At 56.3% G+C, this 18,993-nt stretch overlaps 1 protein-coding gene across 1 annotated transcript in view; it reads left to right on the forward strand.

Moving 5' to 3' along the window:
• Positions 1-14,484: 14,484 nt before the first annotated feature.
• The window catches only part of SRCIN1 (SRC kinase signaling inhibitor 1), a 50,634-nt gene continuing 46,125 nt past the window's right edge, over positions 14,485-18,993 (forward strand). The window contains exon 1 of the mRNA XM_062017589.1: positions 14,485-14,506. Within this exon, the coding sequence (XP_061873573.1) occupies positions 14,485-14,506 (22 nt within the window). The remainder of the gene's footprint in view (positions 14,507-18,993) is intronic.

Below are 18,993 nucleotides of genomic sequence, written 5' to 3' on the forward strand. Positions count from 1 at the left end.
CCAATAAGAGGTTAAATCAGGGGTGATTTACTGCAGTAGGTGAGTCACGGGGATTTGCATCAGGTGAAGATGTGGCTTGTGGCCCTCAGGCCAGGATTGTAGAATAACGGAATGGTAGCAGTTGGAATGGCCCTCTAGAGCTCTTCCAGCCCAGCCCCCCCTGCTAAACAGGTTCCCCTCGATCAGGGGGCACAGGAATGTGTTCAGGTGGGTTTGGAAATATCCCGAGAAGGAGACTCCACGTTTTCTCTGGGCAGCCTGGGCCAGCATCCATCACCCATGGGCAGCTTTCTCCTAGATGCTGGAGACAGGAGGCAGATGCCTGTTCTTCACCCAGTGCCAGTGAAATCCTGGTGTCAAACTGGGCAGATGCAGATGAGCACAGGCTGGGGCTGTGAACACCAATGGGTGACGAGCCCCCTTTCTGAACTGTGCCCAGAGTGTGATGGGGCTGGTGGTGCTGGGATGAGCCCTGGTGCAACAGGGTACACCTGGGAGTCAGGTAGCACAGAACAATCCCCAAAATAGAGCTGGGAGTGGGTGTGAGAAGACACAGCCCCTCTGGGCTCCCCACGGGGCGTCTGCAGCAGCAGCGCTGACAGGTGCCGGGCTCACGAGCTGCAGACTTGTCAGCGCCGGTGATGTACCTATAATTACTGTCTGATGTGCCAGAATTAGACTGGGAGCTGAGTAGTTTGATGCAGACGTGAGTGACCTTGGTTGCCTGTGAGAGGTTTAACAAGTGCGAGGCTGCGGGCAGAGCAGTTTCCCCCAGCCCTGTCTCTCCCAAGGTTCTTCCCTGCTGGGAACCAAGGTTTGGGAAGGATGGGTGAGGAGTGGGGTGCAGCCTCATCCATGAGGTTTGTGGTGAGCTTCAGCTGTGTGTTTTGACTATCTCCAAGGATGAGGATTCCACCACCTCCATGGGCAGCCTGGAAGAGTGTCTGACAACCCTCTCAGGGAAAAAACTCTTCCTAATGTCCAATCCAAACCTTCCCTCATGCAATTTGAGCCTGTTACTTCTTGTTCTATCATCCATTACCGGAGAGAAGAAACTGATCCCGTTCTCATTACAAGCCCCTTTGAGGTAGTTGCAGAGAGTGTTCATGGCTCCCCTCAGCCTCCTTCAGCCTGAACACCCCCAGATCCTTCAGCTGCCACCCATCAGGCTTGTGCTCAGACTCTTTCCCAAGCTCTGGTGCTGTCTCTGGACATGGTCCAACACCTCAGTGTCCTCTTTGCAGTGAGGGGCTGAAAATTGCAGTATTTGAGGTGCAGCCTCACCAGCACCAAGTACAGAGGGACAATCACTTTCAACCACACCTGAGCACCAGCTGCTCCCCAGTGTTTTATCAGTGCAGAACCCATCAGCCCCTCCCTCGTTTGGAGGCATGTAAAGCCCCCAGGATGACTGCACACCCTGCAGCATCCCTCGACTTGAGGCAGTTCCATCGATTCTCTTCAGCCTCTGCATCACTCACCCATTTCGTGACGCTGCCTCTGTTTTCTCAGCTCCCATCTGTGGATCTGGCTGTCTGTTGCCAGCCAGGCTTGGTGTGACTGGTGTCCCTAACCTGCACTGAGGTATTCAAGCCTTTATTGTAGTCCAGGGCCCGTAATTCACAGCATGAGAACCAATAAATGGGAATGATTCAGAATCATTTAGCAGCTTCTGCTTGGGAAGAAAGAGACCAGGACCTCAATTAAGCTATTTGTAAATTGTTAATTTAAGCATTTCACTTGGATGCCTTAAATTGTTCCCTCCTGCAGTTTACAAATGGGTAAAGAGCAAAGAAATATAAATGGAGCAGTGGGGATATGCCATTTAGTTACCGTTTTTGGCAGTGGTAATAGCACTGTAGCTAACAGTGCTTTGATTTAAATCAGAGTAAACCAGGGCCTCCTTTAAAAGAAGATCGACCAGGGAGCAGCAGTCCCCCAGGTGACCAGTGTTGGAGTCTAGAGGAGATGATGAGGAGCTGGAGGCTGCCAAAACCCCTGGGCATCCCTGGGATGGCTGAGCCCTCATGCCAGCGATGCCTGCTTGTGGTTTATCCATACTCTGCAAAGCAGTTGTTAAAAAACTCTGTCTCTTTCCTCTGGATTTGAGTTAGGTGAATGCTTCACTTCCAACATGGCTGTCCTGGAGAGGTCTGGCTGTCCAAGAGGGTCAGCAGCAGCATCGTTGGCTGATCTGGATGGGTGCAACCCCTGGTTGGTGGTGTAACCACCCTGACTTACCCTGTCCTGTACATTTACCCCCCAGGCATATGAAATACAGGATGCAAGTAATTTGTCAGCACAGCTTGTCAATGCTAAAAGGTGTTAGGAGTCATTAACTTCATCCGTGACACTGGGAAATCTGTTACCCCCTTAAAGTGCTGGGGAGGAGGGAGCTTGCAGCCCTCCAAAATCCAGGGACTGCTTTCTCTCTGCAGAGCTAAAATGAAAAGCTCCTTCCAGAGTCCTGGAATGGGACTTGGACCTGCAGCAACTGCTGCAGCAGCTGGTCCTGGTGTTTGCTCATTCATGTTTCAGGCTGGAGACTGTTTGAATGCAGAACAGGGGCATGTGTCCTGTAACCCACTCCCCTGTCCCCCTGCCTGGGATGGGACAGAGCTCAACTCCTGTCAGAGGGAGTGGGATTTGCTGTGTCTGCCCTCAGCAAGTGAGCAAAGGGAAAAGGGTGCAGAAGTACTGGGAGTGCAGAAGGAGTTGGTGCTGTGCCACAGCGCGGGTGGGAGCCGGGTGCCAGCCTGGCCTGGGAGGTGTTGCTGCAGCAGCTCGGGGCCAGGCTGCTCTGCCAGGCATCGCTCAGGTTGTGCCATTTGGGGAACAAATTCTCACTTCCTGCTTTTCCAGGCAGCTTTTGGCTTCCTCACCAGCTGGGGAGCAAAGCACCAGCCCCACGGGTGCTGGGGCAGCCGCGGGAACAGCTTGGTCTGCGAGCGGAGCTGAGCCCCGATGCATGGCAGCACCGGTCCCCCGTGGGAGGCTGGCGGGTACGGGGAGGGGAGCATGTGGTTGGGCCCTCCCAGTGCCAAGTCTTCCCCTTGACTCCACCTGCCACCACTTGGCAGATCCTGGCTCGGATCTGTGACAGGTCTTGCCAGCCCTGCCAGCACTCCTGGGTGATGCCAGCCTCAGCAGATGTTGCCTGCAGCCTCGGCAGGCGAAGCAGCCACGTGGCCCCGGTTTCTCTCCCTCAGATCTGTTCCCTTTGCTTCTCTGAGGAGGCTGAGCCACCTTCTGAGCTGCTTTGACGCCTCCAGGTTCTTGCTGGCGTTTTCAGGAGTTTTTATTACTTGAGAACTTATCAGCCATCACTTGGCTGAATTTAATAAGAAATTACGCTCCCTAGCCCTTCAACTGTGAAATGCATTTAGCCATGTGATGTCAAAAGGTCTCCAATGGGTTTTTTTACAACTTTCTTTCTTTTTTTTTTTTTTTGCTTAATCTGGCTTCCTCCTCGTTTCTGATAGCAGCAGGTACAATGTGTCTGTCGGCACAATGCAGCCACTGACCTCTGAAATGGAAAAGGCCTTTCTATCCACTGAGCTCTAAGCCACCCCGAGGCTGGTGCTCCATTGTGCCTGGGTGAGGGTCTCTTTCCCACTTGTGACACCCTGAGGACTGGGATAAAGTCTGGTGTAAACTAGCCTGACCTGCAGTCACGGTGCCCACAGCCACCGCCCATCCCACCCCTCTGATTTGAGGCTCGTGTCCTTATTGGCCTTTCCTAGCCCAGTAATGGTTAAACACCGATTTCTCACCAGTTCTTCACTGCCCAACTCGGCAGCTCCTGCTTGAGTGGGTGCTGTTAGCAGAAGGTCCTTCTCTGCCCACCTGATGCTTCAGACACCTGGCTACAAGCAAGGAAAGGATGTTTGTCTGTGTGTGCTCCTGAGAACAGCCAGACCAGCTGCTCCAGCAAAAGCTCCAATGCCTCATCTCCTTCTCCCCAACCCCAGGGAATGGAGTATGGCCCTTCACATGGGGTGGCCCTGGGTTCAGCAGCACAGGGCAGACAGACGCTGCCACACATTGATCACACAGGCAGAACAAACTGTCTGCAATGCGACTGGGTCGGGGTTGGTGTTTTTTGCCAAGCTTTCAGTGGCAAAAAATATATATCCACTCCTGATAACTTTTCTTTTGCCTTGGAAAATCCTTGGCTGCTTGGGGTGGCAGATCCTCACTCCTTCCCCTGCGCTGGAGCTCGGCATCACTGCCTTCTCCTGAGCAGCATCACTCGCCCTGGGAGCCGTGTGCTCTCTCAGTCCTCGATATCTTGTTGTTTGAGTGGTGTACAATAGGCCTGCTGTGTGCAGCGTGTCAGGACACCACATGCATGAATATTGCTGTATAGACTGCGTGTGCTGAGCCCAGTTGTGAGCAGACACAAAGCCGTGCTGTCTGTGTCGGCGCAGGGGGAAGGCGGCTGTATCCCCACCCGATGACTGTCTCACTGTTCGCGTTGTAGCTGCAACGAGCGGCGCCAGGGGCAGAGGGAGGTTTCATTGTGCTCAGGGCTGTACACGGGGCATTGTAAGAAGCAATTATGGTTCTGAAGGGCTTATAGATTAAATAGGAGCAAGGAAGGTAACGTGGATGGTGTGTGGAGGAGAGAGCACTGCCCGGCGCACAGGCCATGCTCCTCAGAGATGGCACCAGCAACAGGGGGACAGGGCATGGAGCAGGGCATCAGGCATCCTTCCCCATGGGCAGGTTAGAATCACAGAATCCCAGAGTGGTGGGGGTTGGAAGAGACCTTTATCTGTCATCCAGCCCAAACCCCTGCTAAAGCAGGTTCCTCTCCATCAGGGGGCACAGGGACGTTTCCAGGTGGGTTTGGAAACCTCCCAAGAAGGAGCCTCCACACCCTCCCTGGCCAGCCTGGGCCAGGGTTCCGTAAAGGTTGGGTGCTAATGCTGTCTGGTAACAGCTCTTTGGGTAGCTGCTGAGAGCAAAACCATGTCTGGTGTTGCAGGTGTCAATGCAGATGTCTTAACCTGATGTGTTAGCTGCTTTTACCAGCCTCTCACTGGGAATTGTCTGGCTGACACTCAGCAGCTCTGCCTGTCTGTCCTGGCCCTGGTGAGGTCAAGGTGTCTCCTAGCAATGGGCTTTTTTGCATGCATGAGTGGCTCTTGCCACCACTCTGCCAGCTCAGACTTGTACTTTTGAGAAGTCACAGCCTTTGAAAGCCCAGAAGTGGGAAGATTTACCTTTGGATTTACAAACAGGCATTTGCCTCTGTTACTGAGCAAGTCTAGGTTGGCTTTCAGGGTGCAGTGTAGGTGATGATGTCCCTTCCCACGGTGACACAGGACCCTCCTGGGGACTGTCCCCATTGGTGCAGCAGTGCCAGGTACAGGTGATGCTCATGGGACCTGGGATGGTGCCTGGCCATGGTGCCACGGTAAGAGAGGTGATGGAAGGGCCCTTGGACAAACCCAGATGCTGCCCTCACCAACCCCACTGCCGTCAGCTCCTGGGCCTCATCCCGTGACTGTTCTAATCCCTGTGAAATGGGGGGACGAGTGCTGCTTTGCACCCTGGGAGCATGGGGACCATCAGTGCAATGGAGTGAGACAGTGATGATCTGCAGGGGGGCTTTTCTGAGCAGCTCTTAAACCACAGTAATGCTTATTTACTCCTCATCAGCAGAGCAATCAGAATTAAAAGGTCACCCCATCCTCTGGCCCTCCCTGCAGCGGGACTGAGCCAGGTTTCAGAGATCAGTAGGAAGGACAATTAGTCCTTGCTGCCAGCAGTAATCATGTTTGCTTTTCCATCAGAGCATCTTCCCATCACTAACACCCTACTTGTACCCCCAAACCCCCAGTTTCAGCACCAGCATCCCTGTGGCAGGGAACACAGTGTGTTTTCCCTGCTGCTCTGGGTCCTGGCACACAAGAGGACCGGGCAACCTCCTCAGCCCTGCCACTGGCCTACTCTTTGCCCTTGGTCCTCTTTAACCTCTCACCTCCCTGTTGCCTTGCCAATATTGACTCAAAGGTCTTTGGAGCAAGTCCTGCCTCTCCCCCTGGCATTGGCCAAGAATAGTAGGCACAGCTGGTGTGCCAATACAAATACCACACAGGCTACAGATAATACAGCCATGATATAAACGTGGAGGGAGAGATGCCCTTGGCCCCAAACTGAGGGATGGAGGGGGAAAAAACCCACCCTATGCCTGGTGTGCAAGGAGCTAGCCCAACCTCCTCACTCAGAGCTCTTCCAGAAGTGCTCAGCAAAGAGGAGCAGGATGTTTTTGGGGGGTCGTCATGGCAGAGCATGCAATGAATCCTGCCTGTTTGTGCCAGCCATGACTCATGGCTGCGGCTGTTTGAGAGCCTGGAAGGGCTCCAGCCAAGAGCTCAGTGCTCCTGAATTTCTCCCTTCTTGCCCTGCCACTGCTGGGCTCCGAGCCAGTAGCGCTCCAGTCCTCTCCTCTATCCATGCCTTGGTTTCCCCATCTGCAAAATGGGAATAAAGCCTACCCCTGGGCCTTTGGCATGAGGCTTCTGGGCTCTATGGACCTCCAACATGAGGGTCTCTGGGCTGTGGTTTCAAGACCTGAGTGGTTTTAAGTCCATGAGATAACACTTAGGGTGCCAAAGTGAGCTAGTGCTGACAGTAGGCTGGGGAGAAACACCATGAATGGGGGATGGAGTAAAAAGAGGTGAGTTCATAAAGCTTCTTCCCAGCACTGGAAAAGAGGGGAAAGACCTGTAAAGGTGAGCAGGACTGAAGCAGGTGAAGTTCTATGGCATGGGAGACTGGAGCTGTGCAGAGCACACGCTGTTGTTGGCTGGGATGGCTCTGCCACAGGTGTTGGGAGAAACGCTGGATGCAGACAGGCAGCGTGCAGGCAGCTCAGAGCCACTTCTGGAGCAGGTGAGCCGTTTGTCTTCAAGCAAGGTGGTTTAATGGGCTTCCACCTAGTTGATCAGCAAAGTGCCCTTTGGTGGGTCTTTAAATCTGTGCAAATTGGGTTTCTCAGAGTAGTGCTGAAGCCACAGTGCTTTCAGCTGGATATTTAATAATTTGGGCAGGTAGAAATGCAGCTCTTGGCTCTTCTGTAATTATGACCAGGGGCCAAGGTGCAAACGTCCCTTTAAACGTGTGTGTGGATGCTTTCAGGACACTGCTGACATTAGTATGGCTGCAGAAGAGCTACCTTGTGCCTCCAGTGACTCTCAGGTCTTTGCTGCTCATTCCTCCCTCTTTCAGCGTAACCTCACCAGCCTCTGCCAGGGCCAGCCCAGCCAGGGAGGTTTCTGGGCAGCTCTGGGAAGAGACACTCCAACCCCCATGAGACTCATCTAGCAGAAGGTTGTGATGCTGTCCTGGGCTGCTCAGGGAGGTGGGGGAGTCCCCACCCCTGGAGCTCTTGCAAAGCTGTAGAGCTGAGGGCCATGGGTTAGTGGTGGACTGGGCAGTGTGAGGGCATGAGGTAGACTTGATGAGCTTAAAGGTTCTTTTCCAACCAAACAATTCTATGATTATCTGGTTCTGTCTTGGCACAGTACGATCAAGGGTGAGATCCAGCATCATGTCCTGGGGACAAGACCTTTGTGGAGAGGCTCTTCTGTGAGCCTTTGGAAGCAGCTGCAGGTTTGCCTTTGCTCCCTTGGGGCTGGCATGGGAGCATGCAGACAGTGTGGCAGTTGGGGATGAACATCCCCAGAGCTGGGCAACTTGGTGGCAATGGGGTGGCAAACAGGCTCTTGTGTCCCCAGCGCTGGTCTCCTCTACATGTGCCACCCTCCAGGCTTGCACCTGAGGTGGTGGTAGTGTGGGAAGGGTTTTCTTGGTGAGCAGCACTGGCAGCCCATGGGCTGGTAGCCCGTGGCACACTGCCAACAGGCCCTTGCTTTGGCAGGGCAGGGAGGGAGCAGCGCGGCAATCTGCCAGCACGGAGGGCTGTGCATGGCTGTGCACTGGCTCCTGGCTCCCAGCCCATGTGATGTGTTTGAGGGGGCACACTGACATTTCAGGAGGAAGGGAACAAAAAAAAAAAAACATACCCAGAGACCCACAGGGAGCTCTGAAACGTCTGAGCCAGAAAAGAGAGCAAAGAGAGACAGACGTCTGCACGGGGCGGAGGAATAAAACCGGGCAGGGAGGAAAAGTTACCGAGGCAGGGAAAGGATGTGAGCAGGGAAAGGATGTGAGCAGGGAAAGGATGTGAGCAGAAGTGCTGGCTCGAAGCCGGGAGGATGCGATGGCCGCTGGCAGAGAAACTGGGGCAGCGCCTGTCAGCCATGGAGACAGCCCCACCGCCCGCGCCAGCCCACCGGCCACGCGCCCCTCGCTAGCTCGGGCTCGGGAGGGGGCACCGACGGGCTCCGGGAGCCGATCGGCAACAGCAGCAGCAGCCGCAGATCAGCAGCTCCGGAGCTCCCGCATCCGCTCCCGCCGGCCGCCGGCACCGCTCCGGGTCCGCGGCTGCGTGCCGAGGTTTCGGCTCTAGGGGTGAGCTGACAGACCGACCGCCGCTCGCCCGCTTCCTCCAGGTCAGTGCCGCGGAATAAGGTCTGTAACGACGCACCTATCTGCTCCCTATGGCCGCGTACATGTTTAACAACGAGCAGGTTCTGTAGTTAATTAACATAAACAGCTAATGCGACTCGATACGTCTCCTTAGATTTAACTTGACAGAGACGGCGTGTTGCTTTAAATGCCAAGCGATTAGTGAAACCCTGTCTCGTTTGGTTTAAACATATGCAATAAGAGGCATGTGTTTGTCGCACAGATTTTTGGGGCCGTGCTCCGAGCCGTCTCCTGGTTCCTCTCGGCTGCCTGGGTGCGACCATGCTTCCTCGCTGGGCAAAGCATCCCTTTGGCGCTTCCCCCAGAGCCGTGCCGAGGCTGCGGGAGCCGGAGAGACCCGCCGAGCCCGGGGACTACAGGCTGACTCCGTTGCTCGTGGGTATGGATTTGGGGAGAAACTGGGGGGAAGGTGGTGGGGGAGGACAAGACGCAGGCTCCGGAGGCGCCGGGTGATGCTGATCTCTTGGGGACGGTCCCAGCCCCATGCAGGTGGGCTCTGGACCGGGAGGCAATGGCGTGGGCTGGGCTGGATGCCCGGTGCTGGTGGGAGGAGGCAGGCAGGGCTGCAGGCAGCTGCTGCTGCCCTCCTTTTGCTTGAATAAACCTTGCTGCCTGGACAGCTTCTGACTGGTCCTGGTGGAAGGGCTGCGGGGTGGAGGGGCTGTAGCTCTCCCCCTGACAGACCCCGACGGGGCTTAGGAAGGGCAGGGGAGACCATGAGGGTTTGCTTGGTGAAGGGATGGCACCTGCCTCTGGGGACACTGCAGTGGCCTTGTCCTGGAGTCACCTGCAGCATCTCACCCCCGATGCAATGCCAGCCAGGGAGCCCTGTGGGGACTGGGCACCTCAGCGTCCTTGCCCCCAGCAGCTGAGGGGGGAACATGTCTCATCAGCATCCCTCTGCCACGGTTTGTGCACTGAGGTCTCTGATCGGGCTGACAGTAAATCCTCATCAGATCTTATCCCATGTTTTCCAATTGTGAGTGTGCTTTCCTGCATCTAAAAATCTTTAGTTGTGGATCAGAGCAATATTTTTTCAGTGTTTTTGGTTTTTAGCTAGCTGTGACTAACCAGGCTGGCACAGCAGGCTGTGACCAACAGCCTACATGCTACCTGTGTGCTTATAAATAAGGTCTGTTCCTCACACACTATTTGGAACAGTCCTGGGCTCCTGAGTCCCTCCAAAGCAGTTTCTTCCAACCTCTCCCTGGCAGCCACCAGAGCGCAGATCACCCTGTCTCCTGATAGGAATCACCCAAAAAAGTAGTAATCCCTTAATTCCCACCTGGAGGTCGGGGGAGCAGGAGGAGCTGGGCTCAGTGCTGTAGCAAGACCTGCCGAGCACAGGGCTGTGCGTTCGAGCACATTGTGATGGGAGCCAACTCTTTGAAAGAGTTGGATCCCCCCGTGCCAAGGCAGAGACGGGCCAAGTGTTGTGCCGGGCTGAGGCACTCCCTGCAGCAGCCAGCATCACCGTGGTCCCTGATGTGCCAAGCCAGAGAAAACTCCTCTCCTAGGTGCTTTCTCATGGTGCCTCCGGATGGTGACTCCATCCGGAGGCTGTAATCCCTGGCTGCAGGATGAGGGCTGGAAAAGCTATGGCTTTGGCTTGAATTCTTCCCTTAGTGGCGTCTTTTTTGTGAACCATCCTCCCGGCAGAGATGCTGGAGGGGCAAATCGCCCTGTCACCCTCTTTCAGTTGGATGTGCTTTTGATGAGGCTCAGCACATAGTGGAAGCTGCTGTCAGGCAGCTTCGGCCTCCCGCCAGCAAGCGAGTGGTTAGCACGACTGCACTAATGGCAGGAGATGAGAGGAAGTCATTAGCTTGCTTGAAAAACTGCACCGAGTACATGGAGCAGAAGCGCAGCGCTGGCGTGGTGCGTCGCTGCATGCGGGCAGCGGCACGGCCACCTCTGCCTGCTCTGCCTTTCCCCTGCACGGAGCCATGTGGCTCATCCTTTAGCCTTCCTCTTCCTCGACCTGTTGCATTTTGTCTCTGCATTTGATCTCGAGCTGTCTGAAGCAGAGCCTGCCTGGGTTTCCAAGCTGATGTGATAATGCCCGGGGCTGCTGGTGCACATCCCTCGTGATTGTCCTCAGCAGACGCAGCCTCGTGCCCAGCTCTTGGCTCTGAGCTCACAGTTGCCTGTGGCCATGAGCCAGGCTGGAGGGTCTTGCCGATGCATCTGCCTCTTCTGCTTCTCCTTCGTGTTTCTCCTGTCATGGGAGCAACTGCAGTGGCCTTGCCCTGGTTAGTGACTTCCCTCAGTGTCTCATTAGGGGAAGAAAAGGTCCTGTCAGGAACTGATTTTTGGCCTCGACATGTGTCCACTCCAGATCACCCTCCTCCTCTCCTCTCTGCCTGTCCCCCCCTCACCCCAACAAGCTACATAGCCTCCCCATGCCTCTGCCCTCTTGCACTTCTTGCTGAGAAGTGAGAACATGGAATGAATCCAAAGTCATGATCACAGAGCTTAGATGAGGTCCTGCCTCCAATCGAGCAAATACTTGCAGCCACAGGTTATTGATGGAGCCTGGACCTGATACTCCTACTCCTGAGGCACTGGCAGCTGCTGTCCCGAGCTTTCCCAATTGCTCCATCCCAAGTGGGATGCATCCTCTCTGCCCTCTGCTGCATTGAGAGCTGGTTTGGGGGCTCTCTCGTTCCAACCAGACCCAGCTCCCGCTTGCAACAGGACCTCAGCCCCCTGCCATCACTCCCCATGCTCGCCATCCTCCCACACAGCACCTCTCCTCAGCTCCCTCCCCTTGCTCTGAACTAAGAGGAACCATCTTCAGGGGGCAGTTTCTCACTTTCCTGAGAGACTGGAGTTGATTTCTAGGGCAATTTGCCAGAGCAGCTCCAGGTGGGAGTGCCCAGGACCCATACTGTGACCCGACCTTGCTGGAGCGCGATGCGAGCAGCTGCGTCTCTGGGGCTGAACTGCGGCACTGGTCAGTGCTGGGAATCCTCCCAGCAGGAGATGGGTGGGTTCTTGGAGCAGCAGGGGAAGGGGAGATGGAGATAGCTCTGCAGGTGGTGGGGGATCTGGGGGCCCATATCACTTTACTGTCTTGGGCTCATCCCAAAGGCTTCTCTCCCCAGGCTGAGCTTGAGGAGGGACTTGGCTCCTCTTGGTGCACAATTGCGGGTGAGTCACTGCCCCGTGCCCACACACGCCCTGCATGGAGCAGACGCTGCTCTTGCCAGGCTCAGCGTGGTGCTGGAAGTTGGTGGGTGCTGCCAAGGTGTCGGGAAATTTGGGTCATCTGGGGAGATGATGAATTACTGATCCAGTGAGGGCACGGTGAGAGGCACGAAAGCGGCACACGGCTCTTTTGGTGCCTTCACCCTGCTCTGACACTGGGTTCAACCTCCTCATGTCTCAGCAATCCCACCTGCAGCCAAGCTCATGCACCCCGGGACTGGTCCTTTCCTCCCTGAGCCCCGTGCCTCAGTTTCCCTCTCCCATCCAGGGCTGAGGGGGATCACCAGGCTTGGACCTGGCTGTCACTGCCCTGGCTAATCCCATCCCAGTTGCCAGTCTGCCGCCTGTGCTGCCTCAAGTCGCTGCTGCTGCGTGGGTGGGAGATGAGACCACAATGTGGCTTGTGTTTATGCTGTGAAGAGCCTGGCCCCTTCCATCCTCTCCTCTCCTTTATTTTTATCTGGCATCCCCGAGCTGCTGGCATCTCCCCAGACACTGTGCCATCCCCGCCAGCTGAGGATGCAGCCTCTTGCCAGGACATGTGGGGCTCCTTTCTTCTCCAGTCCCCGGTAGCGAAGGCTCTGCCCTGGGCAGGGATGCTCTCCATGCACAGAGGATGCCGTCAGCTTCGACCTCTTGCCAAGGGTCGGGGAGGAAGCGATGGCAGGGAAAGATTTACCCTGGTTCTCCCAGATGTGAGCTGTCCTTCCCATGCTGCCTCAACTTCCATGAGCTCACCTTCTGTTCATCTTGTTCTCCCTTGCCTCAGTGAGGGCAGCTCCTTTCTGACTCCTACTGCAGCAGGGATTGAAGCTTCTCACTGCTGGGGTGCCCTTGCTTGGACACTGCTCTTCTAGTAAGGTGATGGGGGTATTTCCATCCACTGTTTGCCTCTGGAGCATCTCCAACGCTTACCAGGGCCATGGCACACACTGGGTCACATCTGTGCCACCAGAGGCATCTGGAGCCACCCAGCCCCTGCCACCAGAAGAGAGGGATCTGCTGTGGCCAGGAGCCCCAGAGTTCACTCCAGCATTTGCAGCTCTACCAGCTGCTGAGCTCGGTGCCTCAAGGTGAAAGCAGAGCTGCTTTAACCACTGTATCATCGGTCACACGAGGCTTATCCACTTACAGACCCTCGGGTTGCCTTGTCAGCAGAACCTACCCCGACCAAGCTCTCCCTCTTCAGAAGCACAGCCACCTCCTGACCCACACAGCCATCTGCCAGACAGACACCACGAGAAACAGCAGGGATAGGGCTGCCTTGGTGCTGTCCCCTCTGGTCCCTGCCCTCCTGTGAGGAAGCACTTGGGTGAGGGTAGGGATGGCTCCCAGCTTGGATCTGGACGGAGATCTCAGGGAGATGCTGAGCTGAGGAGACAGCATGAGGAGGAGGATGGACAGGGGCCAGTTCATGCTCTTCAGATGCTGCTGCTGCGCTAGGATGCCTGTGGTGTGAGTGGGCAATGGGCAGGCAGCACAGTGGGAGGCAGCCCTGCCTGCAACAGCAACTCACAGGGTAGCTACAGGCTGAGGTGGGCAAGGCTGGAGGAGCTCCTCGGTGGCTGAGTCCTCTCTTCCCTGGGTGACACCCTGGGGGACAGCCTGGCTCATGTGCCTCATCCCAAAGAAGGGCTGGGGCTCTGGGCAGGTGGATGCTGGTCCTGCTGCTGAGCACAAAGCAAGCAGCAAGGTGTGCTGTCCCTGCATTTGTCCCTGCCATCCATGGGAGTTGGGAGGTGAACTTGTCTCCCTTTTCCATGTGTGTGTGTGGGTGTTGTAACACCCGGCGAGGTGGGAAGTAGCTGCTGCTTTTTACACTGCTGACCAGATGGGATTTCTCCTTCAGTTTGGATTTTGACAACGACAAGGGAATTTGTCCTGTTGTTTCTCTGCTTTCAAAGTAGAGGAGCTGCTTGTCAGGGCAGTGTTGTGGAAAGATGCCAGCTGGGCTGCCCAGAGCTCCAGCCAGGGAGAAACCAGTGCACACCAACGCACCACATGGCTTTGGACTGGCTCCTCATCAGCAGGGCTGGCACCAGCGGGCTGCTGGCAGGGTGTAGGGCATGGAATGGCTGGGGATAGGCAGGGCTAGATCTGCAGGGTCACATCCGGACTGCCACTGTGCATGGGCATCATGCCCCTGCCTGCCTTCAAGGAGCCAAGCCACGTCCTGGCTGTGGTGCCAGTGGAGTGAGGTCTGCACTAACCCGGCTGGGAAGTTCCCAGTGAAGTGGTCGGTGGGTGGTGTTTTATTTTCCTTGACTCTACTTGAATTTGGGAGTGAAAGGCATGGCAGGGAACTTGCTGCCTGCTGCTGAGCCTGAGCCAAGCTGCAGCTTGATGCTGTGGAGAGGAACCCTCAAGGATGGAGAGAGGAGATGGGAGAAGAGCATCCCCCACCTCTTGTAGAGGCGTAACACAGGTCTGGGGAGGTTTGTCCCAGGATGGTTGTTAATTTGTGCTTGGCCTTGGCATTGCCTGGCTCTTCCCAGGTGGCTTTGTGCTGTATCTCCATAAACTTGTGAGCAAGAGGATGGTGGGGAAGCTTCAGGCCCCTGTCATCTTTCACTCCCCGTATTTCTGGCCCAGAGCTCTATGAGATGTTGGGGGGGACATGCAGATGCTCTCACCTCAATACTCACATGCTCGGTGGGACCCTAGGTCTGTCCTCCTCCCAGTGTTCCTGTGGGACAGAAGCATCCACAGCCCATGGGCCTGGCCCCAGATAGGGGTGCATTTCTCTGCAAATTGATTTTAAACGAGTGGGTCAGGCTGTGTAAACCACTGGTGATAGTTGGACCCGTTTGGTATGTAACAGTGGCATGGGTGGAGGGTGCTCACGTGTCTCCCAGTGTGAGCTGCTTTGTTGCTGCTCCTGGGCACGGCTTTGGTGGAAGAACAGTGGCAGCTGTGCAAGTCCCAGCACCTTTTGGCTGTGTTTGCTGGCCCCATCGTAAGGGTGAGACAGAAGCTGGGGGCTGGTCACAGAAAGCACTTGACCGCTGTGCCCCAATTGCAAAATGAGTGCAAATAGTGTGGCTCAGCCAGGGATAGCCCCCTCCCCGACCCGGGACAGAAGTGTCCCTTTACCCATGCAGCTCGGGTGAGGGGGTCTCCTGCCGAGGTCAGCCGCGCAGCACGACAGGAGTTAAGTGCAGCAGCACAGGAGCCATGCAGGCTTTCCTTGCCTTTGCCAGCTATCGCTCATCCCCCGGGGCCTGGCGACAGCGTGGCAGGGAAGGGGTTAGTGCCAAGAGGGGCTCTGGGTGCTGGGCAGCCTCCCTGTGTGCCGTGCAGGCAGCGGGCTGGCAGTGCGGCAGCCGCTGCCGCTGGGAGGAAGGTGAGCGCATCTCGCTCTCCCTTAATGGCCGGCTGCGGGGAAGCCGCATCGCTCCGAGGGGCTTCTATCCTTTCGCCTCCCATTCTGCCTTAAACGTACTCTCTCCTCGCTCTCCTCTTGCCCCTTTTTGTACAATTGCTTTCTTGGGCTATTTTTCATGCTCCGCTAACTCCCATCGCTTTCACGGCCCGTGTGAGCCTCGCTGCCTCATGAAGATTTATGAAACTGCAGTAATAAACTGTGTTTGAAAGATCCTCTTTATGATAAAGCCCCGCCAAGCTGCTGGCGGGGGGTGATCCGAAAAACACCGTGCCGCCGACCCTGCAGCCGCCCTTGCCCTGGAGTGGCTCTGGCGGGGCAGCCCCCTTGGCGCCGGGCAGGTTTGGGGGGAGGGAGCAGGGAGCTTGGTGGAGAGCTGCCACTCGGGCCGTTGGTGCTGAAAAGCATCACCCAAAACCACGGTCGGGCTCTGGTACCTCCCGGTGCTGCAGCTCTCCCGAGAAGGAGGCGATGGCCGCATCCTGCTAGAAGCCCGGGCTGTGGCCCTGGCACAGGTGACACCTCTGCCGGCAGGTAAGGAAGATGGATGGATGAATCGGCAAAGAGAGCCGCGCTCCTTTAACCCCCAGCTGCTCAGAGAGGGGCTTGCCAGGATTTACCGTGGGATTTTGGCTGTCGTGAGAGCTCTGCGCCCGGCCAAGGAGCCACCTTCAGCCCCTGGAGACCCGGGGGCTGCCTCCCCCCCCTCACCGAAGCAGTTTGCCGGCCGCCGTGGGAGCTGTCCTGGGCCCGTGGGTAAGCAATGGGACAGTATCTGTGCAGGGGACACTTCCTGGAGGGGACACCCTGCTTGGCTGGGCTGGGGCAGGGCTGCGATGGGGACCTTGGGCAGGCTCCAGGCCCTAGTTCTCCCACCCCAGTGACCTGTTTGGAAGCACTTCCATGGATCTGCTGCTGTCGCTGGCAGCGGGACAGCCTGTGTGTGGGTACCGCTGCTCCAGCATCCTCACGTGGGCACTGCATGGGAGGAGGGGAAATAACTTGGTGGGGGGGATTTCGGGTGGCAGGATGTAATTATCCCCTTGGGGTGAGGCCAGGAGGAAAGGATTAACATCCTCTTTCCATGCATAGTGCCAGGGGAGCATGAAAAAGCATGGGTGGCTTAAGGTCCCTTTCTGAGGGATTCCCTGTACCTCAGTTGTTGGTTGTTCCCTTATCAAATAGTCTCTGCCCACTCCCAGTTGCGATCTGGAGGGGAAGGTGGGCAAGATGGGGACAGGTACACGTGTGTCTGCGGTAGTTTCTCCTTCTCTCACCTTAGTAGGGTTCATGGATCACAGGGCTCATGGTGCTGGGGCTGCCTCCTCCCCCATCTTGCTCTGGAGCCTGGCGAGGGATGCGGGAGCGGATGTGGCACAGCCGGGGGGTGGAAGAGCCCCCGACGGCATCCAGCTTTGCTCTGACCCCTGTGCAGATTGTGCAGGGCTTTTCAAATCATCCTTTTTAGTAGTCAGCAGAGAGACAGCGAGCTGGCACGTTCCACTCCCGGAGCATGTAATTAGGGAGCAAGGAACTGCATGCTGATGCATGGCTCGGCAGCGAGAGGAAGAGGAGGAGGGTGGGAAGGAGCAGGGAATGTGGCCTCACCCCAGGGCTGCTAAATGCCGGGCTGGTGGAGGCACCAGGGGGGCAGCTGCAGGGAACCAGCCTCTCTCACACACACCCCAAGCCTCTATTCCTGCACCTTCCTCCAGCTCCAGGCCTTCCCGCTGCTCCGCTGCTGCTCTTCCCAGAGAGAGAGAGGAGCTGCAGCTCCTTCCTCCCAGCCCTGTCATTGCTGTGGCTGGAGGTTTTAAGGGTGCCCCATTACCTGTCTTTCACAGCCTTCCTACGCTCATGATGGAATCACAGAATGGTGGGGATTGGAAGGGACCTTTATAGATCATCTGCTCCAGCTCCCCGCTAAAGCTGTTCCACCTAGGTCAGGTCACACAGGATTGTTCCCATGGGATGCAATGACATTGTAAGTGCTGGTGACACTCAGGATCCGGCACCGCAGAGGGGATGGTTTGATGGTGAAAAGGCCATGCTGGGCACCTTGCCCATGCCAAGGAGATTCTTGGGGTCCCACTTTCCTCTCTCTTCCATTCTAGAGCTCTGAGCTCCAAGGATGTATCCAGGCACTGCCAGTGGGCACCGGGTGCTAGGACTGGGCTGGGTGCTGAATGTGGCCCCCAGAACATCTCCACTGCTTTGCTGTCCCAGAGCAAGTATTTGAGCAACTGGCTGAGGGCAGGGTAGCAGCAAACCCTCTGGGAGAAGCTGGTGTAATGGGGGCTGTCACATGATAGGTGAGGTGGGAAGGCAGCTCCTAGGACTCGGCAGGGTGGTACAAAAGCAGTTGCTCTGTCTGCGCTTCCTATCAGTGCTGGAGTTCAGCAGAAGCTTCTCAGCTGGTGGCACCTGGGGACCCTGGGATGATACTCTCAACCCTGCACTGTGCTGCCTTCTCTGCCAGCAGAAGGATCGAGGTGTCCCCTCTGACACGTCTCCTGCGACACTTTCCCTGGGGCATCTCAGGGCATTTTGCATGTGATTGATGCGCCTCCACAACCTCCCCCGTGCAGTGGTGACGTGGGGACCCGGCTGAGTGAAGCAGAGAGCTGGGGAGGGACCGGGAGCTTCATCTCTCTCTCAAAATCTGCCACTGTCTTCTGAGTTTGGGTGTGACAGTCCCCTTGCTGAGGTCAGGCTTGGTGATGGAGCTGGGTTGGCTGGTTTTTGAAGGAGGAGGAATTAAGCTTTGAAGGGATAAGCATGTCCCCGTGGCACTGCTGAGAGCGTGGTGTTCCTGCCTGGCTCGTAGCAAACTCTCTTGTATGACCTTGAGCAGAGGAGTTAACGTCTGTAGCACACGCTGGAGTCATGTCCTACATTAATAACACAATCAGTTGATATAAAGCTAATATGTTGGGCTGATAAATAATTGAGGGAAAAGGGAAAAAAAACCTCTCTATGATTTGCTTACCAGGAGCTTGGGAAGGAAGGGAGGGGAAGAAAAGGACAAGGAGGGAGATGAATAATGGATCAAGGTTAAACAGTGAGCAAAACAGGAAAACCTTAACGTGGTGAAACCCTGCAACATGCATGCTGCAGGGCTACCAAACTAGTTAGTGGCAGCAAATACAGCTCATGGCCTCGGTGTGGGCATGGCAGCAGTGGCTGAAACTGGCCCAGGGCTTTGTGACATGAGCTCAGATGGCACAAGACCCTCCTAAGTGGTTTCTTGGGGTGGGGGTTGGTGTCCTGGGAGTGTTCTGCAGCGGGCACAGGGCTGGGCAGGGCCTGGGGAATATGGGGTAGCCCTGTCCTGCAGCCACCAAGGAGGTGCCAGGTGCTGGCAGCATGTGAGGACTTCCAGGCATTCCTCGCTGCTGGCACGGTGCGCACTCGACACGACTTGCCTAGAAATTCAAGTCACAATGTGTGGCTGATGAGATATTAGCAAAAGGACGGGTCCCTTTCGCTGCATTGCATGTGTGACCAGCTGCCCACCCCCCTGCCTGCCGTCACTGCTCACCTTGCATGTCCAGCATGGGGTGAGCTCTGCGAGAGGGCTGGGACAGGGCAGAGCATCCCCGTGGTGCCTGTTGGTGAGGCTGGGTTTGGTGCCTGCTGGGTCCTGGGAGCAGTGGCTGCAGGACCAGGGGCTGACTCTCTGGTGGGGGTCTCAGGCAAATCGTGGCAGGCAGGGCATGGGGGGTCCTGCCCACCCCTATGGGCAGCAGCACAGCACAGGCAGAAACAAACTTCCCCCTACCCTGGCCCACATTTCATTTTCTTTTTGGTTTGTCTGTATATCTGTGTCCCACTGTCTG

The sequence above is a fragment of the Colius striatus genome, chromosome Z (genome assembly GCF_028858725.1).
Source record: "Colius striatus isolate bColStr4 chromosome Z, bColStr4.1.hap1, whole genome shotgun sequence".
NCBI classification, from domain to species: domain Eukaryota; kingdom Metazoa; phylum Chordata; class Aves; order Coliiformes; family Coliidae; genus Colius; species Colius striatus.